The sequence below is a fragment of the Amblyomma mixtum genome, chromosome 2 (genome assembly GCF_055824585.1).
Source record: "Amblyomma mixtum isolate Tamu chromosome 2, ASM5582458v1, whole genome shotgun sequence".
NCBI classification, from domain to species: domain Eukaryota; kingdom Metazoa; phylum Arthropoda; class Arachnida; order Ixodida; family Ixodidae; genus Amblyomma; species Amblyomma mixtum.
The window spans coordinates 37,374,556-37,383,893 of NC_143013.1; the positions used below are offsets into that span (position 1 = coordinate 37,374,556).

Genomic DNA, 9,338 nt, shown 5'->3' on the forward strand with positions numbered 1-9,338 from the left:
GTGCGTGTGCGTGCGTGTGCGTGCGTGCGTGCGTGCGCGTGCGTGTGTGTGCGTGTGTGTGCGTGCGTGTGTGTGCGTGTGTGTGCGTGCGCGCGTGCGTGCAATTCAGCGTAATCTCATTCTTCCATGCACTGTAATTCGTACTGCCAAGAGCGCAGCTCTCGAAATACTCTTTTATGCACCTGTGAACGGACAAAGGGGCTTCAAAGCTGTTCGACGTCAAGGCGTGAACAACCCGCCAAGCACTGAAATTCTGTCTGGCTTATTGTTGATATGTGTTCACAGCTAGTATTCGATCACTAGGCCACCCTTAACAATGCATAGGCGTCAGTCATAGTCGTTTCCTCCCCCCGCCCCCTCGAAAAAGAAAGAGAGCAGAAGTCACTCCCGCACAAAAGTTTATAGGTCATTGTTTAATGGGGCACATTCAGTCTATGCAAGGAAAAACAGTTTATTTATTGCGTCCTATTTTAACTGGTAACGAATCAGTCCTAATGTCCTGCAACAAGCAGGTCAGAAAGGCGGCCGCCTTTGTCACTATTTTTTGCTTTGTAAGCAAACCATGCGCCCTGCTTTTAATAAAAAAAGTTGACCGGCGTGATAACACGAGGCTCTGTGTTATTTCAAACACGTTTAAAAGTTGAATTCTCCCTGTGGTGGTCAAGGGTAACTAAGGGTAACTGTTCACTTCTAACAACACTTTCGTACACTGCGTCACGGGACGGCATGCGCATAGTTCACTAAAATTCATTTATTGCAGTAAAGTAAGAAAACACATTCGATGTTTATTCTATACTGAAGGCAGGAAATTTTGTAAGAACATTCCTCGCTTTGAAACAAAAATATAGCTCAACATAAAAAGGAAACGCATGCATAGCGCAGAAAAAGTTGATTAAAAAAAAAAAACTTGCAGCGCTATGCGTTCGTCATAAAGAAACCATGGTCATGAGGAAGCGTAGGAAATTATTCGACAAAAGCAAAAATTATTATTTATAGCAGGAAATTATTATTTATCTTCAACAGTGTGCAAAGTTGGGTGGGCATCAAATGCAGCATTTTAATAAAAAAATTTCATTGAGAAGTTTGATTTCGATAGAACTCCTGAACTTCTAAACACAATTCAGATAAACCTTTTCTCCGATGGTTCTGCCATTATACACAGAAAATGACGACCAAACCCTGTTAGGTTACTCGTAAACGTGGTTACAATAATTTTTTTTAATCAGGAAGTAACGTAGTGCAGTTAGGAAGGCTGAAATTTATTTCGCTGAAATGGAAGCTAAAAGATTATTTACGTACGTAAACTGTTCACGAGCAAGGTAACAGGGTGCGTGCATGCGGAGAGTTGTACAGGTGCTGAAAACAATCATTAACCTTTTCCAAAAACATTTATTTTTTTTTTATCTCCAGCCTCGAGGCGTATACGCATAAGGAAAAGAAATACATGGAGAACGAAAGGCCGCTCTCTAGCAGAGTGTTTTTCTCACGGACATATTTCTCGACATAATAATTGCCCCTTTGGTCGAGAAAGAGGCGTTTCTTTGCAAAACAAAGGGCGGTGTGACGCTTACATGAAGAAAATGGAAAGGAACCAGCTGGGTAAAGCAGGACGCCCCTCCATCCTTGGCCATTTTTTATGCATACAGCGTTTGATTCACAACTTTATACTTTCCTATTTCCTAAACTAACTTCTGGCAATCAACCGGGGTGGCTACTGCATCAAAAATAATTGCAAACTATCCCCCCCCCCCCCCCCCCACCCTCAACGTAGATTCGGCAAGGTCATACCATACTTTAGAAAGAAACATTTATCCAGGAATGGAGTGCGTAAGTGAAATAAATTGTTATCCGTGTGATAAGAATGTTCTTATCTCACCTACACATTAGAAAATCCCTTCCCAGTCTCAGCAGTTTCTATCGCAGCCATTAGGTGGAGCCAATCAAATAACTTGAACTTCGTGACCATTAGGCCACACTGGAAGCACATGCAATCAGTGAAACTGAATAGATGACGTCTTAATGCGATGAGATGAAACATTCTATGATAAAAATGTCGCTAATAAATTTCAACATTCCTCTAAATATTTATGCCACTGCACTCATTACTTTAATAGGAGCTGATCTCAACTATATCAAGTATCTCAAGCTGATCTCAAGCTAATCTCAAGTGATCTCAAGTATAGCCTGTGGCATTTGGTAAAAATATGCCGAAAGTTCCTGCTGGGACAAATATTGTGCGGCCTGTCTAATTTTCGTTTTGTGGGTCTTATTACTACAACTCCCAATTTTCTATTCACTTCTTTTCCCAAACACCACAGCATTATGTCGCGCGTAACAATAACAGTCAGTGACATTTTTAGAAATAATTCATTTCTCTGGCAATGTTTAGAGGGCCGTGTATTTACATGTAACGTGCCATAGCATGCTTTGCTGGCTGATAGAACGGGCGGTCAAGCTACGTAGTGTACAGCAATACATTATGCTTGCCGATCGTTGGTGCTTTCAAATTTCAATTCTGTGTATGCGCTAGATCAGCAATATTTTCATGCACGTCCACCCACAGCCGCCTTCGCAAAAGTTCACCGGGCCAATCTCTTCAGTTAAGCTCACCCCCACTGCGCATTAGGTTAAAAGTGCTTACAATTGTTGAACTTTCATTAATAAAGCCGCAGCTGTTCGGAGTGCTTTTTAAATAAAATTATTTTTTTACTCTGCCACACCTTCAGAGTGAATGAGAAATAATTCAGAAAAAGAAAATGTTACACCCTCCGTTCACAGTTCTTTGCCCCCACCGTGCCATAGTTTGCGCCGCACATGCTTTACTCTCCAACGACTGATGCGGGCGGAAATGCATCTCATCCTTCACCAGAAAAGAAAAGAACAAAGAAAAACGAAGCAGCGAGAGGCCTAAATAACCATGACGCCTCGAGAACTCGTTTCCCGACTTCAGCAGCGGATAGCAGCGGCCCAAACTGCGTCCAAAATGCCATCGGGGAGGACCCCAAGTTCAAGAAATAAGACGCTTTAGAGCGGCCGCCATCATTCCCTTCCGGCTAGGAGTAAAAATATAAGCATAATCGCACCTTTTGTGCGGATAACGGTTTCGAGCGACTATTTGAGAGAGAGAGACAAAAAAAAAAGGTCAGAGAAACAAAATCAGGAGAAGGAGACGCAATGCGTATATAGCCTGAACAATGCGGCCGCATGAGGAAACAATAAAAGTTTCATAGAAAAAAAGCTGAGAGTAAAGGAAGCGACTAAAGTCGGCCCCGGGGTATTTCCGCAAACTTCCGTCTTGGGCGATGTTTTAATTCGCGGCTCGGAAAGGCGACCATTCTGACGCTGTCCGACACGCATTTCAACGCTTTCGCCTTCGCGGTCGATTTGCAATTCCAATTCTTCGCGCCCATATCCGTGAAGCCACGAGCCGGTGTTTTTTGGGGCTATGGCAGCGGTGGTCCCCGCTCTTCAGCCGTGTTATTACGGGCCGGGCTCTCTGCTGTGCGCGCTCCGCACGCTACAATTTAATGCCCTCATAACAACGAAATCGTGACGGGCGATGCCGTGGCATCGGAACCCAGCGGTGCGTTCGAGACGGGAAGATACGGGGTTCGTTAGGGCAGACTAGATGCTTCACGACGGTGACCGAGGTTTCTGGAAGTAATTTTGCGTTTTGCTGACTGATGCTTAATGGCATACGTGCCGCTATAGGGACCAAGAAAAATAAAATGGTTAGAAGACGCTCGGCTTCCGGAAAAGGGCACGCGTGGCTTAGATTTGTTTGCTGTTGCGTAATGGTGAGGTGTTAAAAGATGATTCCCATTCTTTTTCCCAGCATTCTGGGTGACGCCTGAAGCTTCTACTCTGGTACCACGACCCCACATTTAGCGTACCGCCTTGTTGCCTTATATAGTGAAGTGTGAGTCAGTGCCATTACGAGAAAATGGACGCCATTGAAACTTATAGAACATTAGAAGATGAAACTTTATACTGAGGGAGTTGTGGATTCGTATTAAATTAAGTGAAGTGAAGTGAATGGAATTATATGATATGTTATGACGTGAATGAACGAATGAATCACACAAAGAAGAGCGACATGGTTCGGAATAAAGCCATTACAGCGAGTAGGCACTGGCATAGCTGCAACAATCAACATAGAAGCTGCCTGGGGTTTCTGCAAATTATACGCATATAGGTGCAGGTCAAGCGTACAGTCATGGACAAGGTAAACTGAAGAGACGGAGCGGCGGCCAGTAACTACTAGTGGCTCCGTACAACCCCGAGAATGTTAACCAACAACACCTAGCAATAGTGCTTCCTTACGCCTCGTTCCGAGTGGAAGAACCCTGCAGTGATAACGGGCGACAAAAGCAAAAGCACAATCAAAATTTGGTGATTGTGGAAATTGCTCAGTGATTGATAGTATGAATAATAAAACAAGATGCAACCAAGGCACTTCCCCTCAGCTCGTCTAGTATCTATTATGCTGGTCCGGGCGCTTGTCTGCACTCTTGTACGGTCGTTTATCTCGGTAACGGTTCTTGCTCTCATAGCCACAAGGAGCCACCGGCAGTTCAGGATTATTTATCCTTTTTTTTTTTTTTTTTCTTTATTGTGTCACGGATTCTCTCCGTGTAGGGGGCAGAGGTAAAGGCAAAATGCCTGACAGAGCCTCTGCGCCCCCACAGTTCAAGGCAGCATAACGTGTCATTTACACACATATTTGCTAAACATTTTTAGCACACAACAGAAAGCAAAAAAAAAAAAAAAAATCAGTTATTTAGATCACATGTCTTTACAGCATTAGTTTTTCTTGAACATAGTATATTTTAAAGAGGAAGAAAAGGCATGCAATACGTATTATGTAATAACAAAATTCGCTTGCATCAGAAGCCAATCAAAGAAAAGAAAAACCACAATTCATTGGTCCGAAAAATAAATCGCATTTGCAGTAAATAGATCAGTACACACAAGCATTTCAGAAAAAAAAAACAAGGTTTAGACTGATGTGTAGGGTACATGCTGAAACAATGGCAAATATATTGTACAACCGAACAGAGAAATAACATAACATAATATAACATAAATAATAGAAATAACATAACATAATGCAACGTAGCTGAGGTTACATGTGTTATCAGGGATGAGCGAAAGTTAACAAAAAGAGAATGCAATGCCACTGCCCACTAATAGCTTCTTACAGTTCTTTTTGAAGTTGTGGAAGGATTGTGTGTATTGTACATTAAAGTGATCACTGTTTAATATGTTAATTGTTTGATAATTCAATGTTTGCCTTCCGTAATTAGTTCTTGTGGCGGGCTTGAGGTGGTGTGGTCTACGTATTGGGTATGAAGTGCAACTGTCTACGGGTATTGTGTGCAGCCTATTTTTATAAATCCACTGAAGTAGTTTGAAATAATAAACTTGATCTGCTTTAAGCATGCTGTGTTTAATGAAGAGCGGTTTTGTTCGGAGTCCTCGTTTGTCACCAATATAGTTTTCACACATTCTCAATATTTTCTTTTGTATCATGATTAGTTTGTTGTAGTTTGAAGCTGTCGTAGTTCCCCATACTAGAATGCCGTAACTGAGTTTTGAATAAAAAAGTGAATGGTATAATGCTTGCTTCAACCAGGTGGGTAGTATATTTTGTATTTTATACATGCAACCAGTAACTCGAGATAGCTCACTTTTTAATTTGTTAACGTGAGTATTCCATGTAAGGTCCTCTGTAAACCATACGCCCAAGAACTTTTGCTCTGTGACTTCTTCCAGTATCGTGTCCTCAAATTTCAGATGAACACAGTAGGGGTCTCTTTTATTTGCTGGCTTAAAAATTATGTATTTGGTTTTGCATGTGTTTAAACTCAGCCGGTTGCTTTTAAGCCATCTGGAAAGATGCAGGAGGTAACTGTTTGCTGATGATTCTATGCCCTCTTTTGTGGTGCCAGTGAAGAAGATATTTGTGTCGTCAGCATACATTATTATTTCAGGGGAGTTTGGTATTGACGTTATATCATTTATGTATACAAGAAATAAGAGGGGTCCTAAGATTGATCCTTGAGGGACGCCATATTCGACTTTCAATTTTTGTGACACCAGACTATCGACGCATACATACTGATACCGATTTGAGAGATATGATGTAATTAAATTCTTCGCTACACCTCGGACACCGTACACAGCAAGCTTCTTAAGAAGGATATCGTGTTGCACAGTATCGAATGCCTTTTTCAAGTCCAAGAAGATTCCCAGAGTAAGCAGTTTGTTTTCGATGTTTTCAATTATTTTGTCCTTTATGTTTATCAAAGCTTGTTCTGCAGACTTACCCTTTTGAAAGCCATACTGCGACTTGGTAATTACATCGTGTTTATGAAAAAAAGACGAGAGCCTATCATTGATAACACGCTCAAATATCTTGGAAAATACCGGCAGAACAGATATCGGCCTGTAGTTGGTAAGCTTTTTCTCATCTCCACCTTTATAAACAGGGGTGACCTTAGCTATTTTTAATTCATCTGGGAACACACCACGTGTAAGCATCTCGTTTATTATATGAGTTAATGCAGGACTAATAAGATGAGCGACATGCTTGACAGGTAAGGTCTTTATTTCGTCTTCCCCGCCTGCAGCTTTGTTTTCTAGCGCCATGATAATTCTTTCAATTTCAGCAGGGGTCGCTGGTGCAAGCATAATGGAATCAACCTGCCCTCCAGTCATAAAACTATCCACTTCTGAGTTTTGTCCACTATATACCCCTGTGCTAATAAAGTGTCGATTCATTTCATTCACAAGCTCTTTCCCAACTACGCTGGCATTATCGATTACAATTTCATTCACGGTATGAGTTTTTCGCCCTCGGCCAGTTAAATCGTTCACAGTATTCCACAGTCTGCGTTGATCGTTCTGAATGTCGTGAAATTTTCTTTCGTAATAATCATCTTTTGCCTTTTTCAGATCGAAGTTTAATTTGTTTCTGAATCTTTTAAACTCTGTTAATATGTCGCAATTTCGAGAGCTAATGAAGCTGTGGTACAATTTATTCTTTTTACGTATTCTTTTGTATAAGTCCGCAGTTATCCATGGTTTTCTAACTTTTTTATTTCTTTTTTTCTGCTTTCGCAGAGGGAAGGCTGTATTGTAGCACTGTTTGAATTTGTGTAAGAAGATCTTGTACGCAGTTGCGGGGTTATGCTCATCGTAGACTGCCTGCCAGCTTTCTTGGTTGATAAGGCAGCTGAACATGTTTAACGCAGTTTCGTTTATCGTGCGGAGCAAGAGGTTTCCTTCATCATTATGTTGTTCCTTGTAGGATGCGTTTACTAGACAGAACACGGGCAGGTGATCGCTGATGTCATTCAAGATTACACCAGCGGAAAGACTTTCGCTATCTATGTTTGTGACACAGATGTCAAGGGATGTGGCCGTGTGAACGGTCACCCTAGTGGGCAGTGTTATCACATTGTTGCACGCGTACTGGTGAACAACGTCTTGAAATGTGTTGGCGTGTAAGTTATCGGATATTGTGTCAATATTTATATCTCCAAGGATCATAAACGGTGCGTTCTCCGAGCTAAAAGAACAAAGTGAAGCTTCAAGAAACTGCATGAATTCAGATACGCAGCCAGAAGGTGGCCTGTACACGGCGCAGACAGTGGTGTTAAGCACTTTCACCGATAAGCTCTCGACATTTTCATCCATTCTGCACATGCTACCTAATACCTTGTACGGTAACTTATCTTCCAGGTAAATGGCTATCCCGCCACCTCTTTTGTTTTTTCTACTTATGCTTTCCCATTTGTAACCCTGGAGGTAAGGGGGTTCGTTTTCTTCTGTCAGCCAAGTTTCTGTAAGTACTATAACGGTAAATTTTAAGCTAAGTGAATGCAGAAACATTTCAAGATCTTGAACCTTATTTTTAAGGCTTCTCATGTTTAGATGAATTGCTGAAAACTTTCCTACACCGTTTTTGTATTTTTCATTGAAATGATCACATTCATAATAGTGGCATTCCTGTGGTATGTCTTCCATGATAGCTGTTTTGCACTGTACAGCTTGTGCAGCTTTTCTAGACAATTATCTGCTCAATGTCAGCCACGCTGCCAATTCTGTGACTTGTGGTTCGCTCGTCCTTGCGGGCAAAAATTTTCCCGCCAGCCACCCACACGAACTTCCATCCAGCTACTTTTTTCTGAGCGATCGCAGCACCCAGAATTATCTTGTTTGAGCGGGTCAGGTGCTCGTTCACATAGATGGGTGTGCCGTCTCCGCCATAATCAAGATCTTTTGTGGTCATCCTCTGCGTTCTCGCTTTTTGCAGAATTTTGTCCCGTTTTGTGCGTTGCACAAAGCGGACAACAATGTTCTTTTTGGAAGAGTTTGATGTGGGCACACGATGGCAGATGTCAATGTCCGAATCAGCAATCGGCTCATTCAGAGTACTCCCGATCCTCCTCACAACATCGACGACGTCACCTTCCTCGGGCACTCCCTTTATTTCCAAGTTGTTCATCCTCTGATACTGCTCTAGCTGATCTATCCTTTCACTCAATCTGCAGTTTTCAGCTTCCAGCTCCGCGTTTTTCTGTGAAAGACTTTGGACTTCCTTTCTAAGTTCTTTCATTTCACTTATGATCTCATTGACACCATCACAGGTATCGTTGCAGTTTTTGACACTTTCTTTCAATGACCTGAGATCTGTCCTTAGTTCACGCCTCAGGTCCTCAAGTGCCTTGGCAAGATCTTTCACGTCCTTACTCATTTGCGTTTCAAGTATGGCAAGTGCCTTACAGAACTACCCAACAAAATCAAAGGCAGTGTCAAATACAATGTTTGCTGTGTTCGGCAGCAGTGCACACTCAAGATTTCAGGCTTTATACAATAGAAAAGAATATTGCTCACCTGCCGAAGATACAGAAATTAGGTGTTGCTCTGTGGTGCACCGCTGCCGAACTGAAGACTCAGCTGAGGCGTCGCTCCTAATACAGGCAAATTCGTCCACCGGGGGCGTCCTTGTGAATGCGCTGTTTCACCACGAAGCTCGTAATGCTTGCAGTTATCCGCTGACGGCCGCTGATAGCACCGGACCAACGACGAAGCGATGCCCTGCCGAAGATACAGAAATTAGGTGTTGCTCTGTGGTGCACCGCTGCCGAACTGAAGACTCAGCTGAGGCGTCGCTCCTAATACAGGCAAATTCGTCCACCGGGGGCGTCCTTGTGAATGCGCTGTTTCACCACGAAGCTCGTAATGCTTGCAGTTATCCGCTGACGGCCGCTGATAGCACCGGACCAACGACGAAGCGATGCCCTGCCGAAGATACAGAAATTAGGTGTTGC

At 42.6% G+C, this 9,338-nt stretch overlaps 1 protein-coding gene across 1 annotated transcript; it reads right to left on the reverse strand.

The window, feature by feature from the left end:
- Positions 1-8,068: 8,068 nt before the first annotated feature.
- Positions 8,069-8,512, reverse strand: LOC149359006 (uncharacterized). The gene has a single exon (XM_089567605.1). The coding sequence runs from the start codon at positions 8,510-8,512 to the stop codon at positions 8,069-8,071; it is 444 nt and encodes a 147-aa protein (XP_089423731.1).
- Between the last annotated feature and the right edge of the window lie 826 nt (positions 8,513-9,338).

Excerpts from the sequence above, each read along its gene's own strand:
- LOC149359006 (XM_089567605.1), bottom strand. The coding sequence starts at position 8,512 with ATGAACAACTTGGAAATAAAGGGAGTGCCCGAGGAAGGTGACGTCGTC.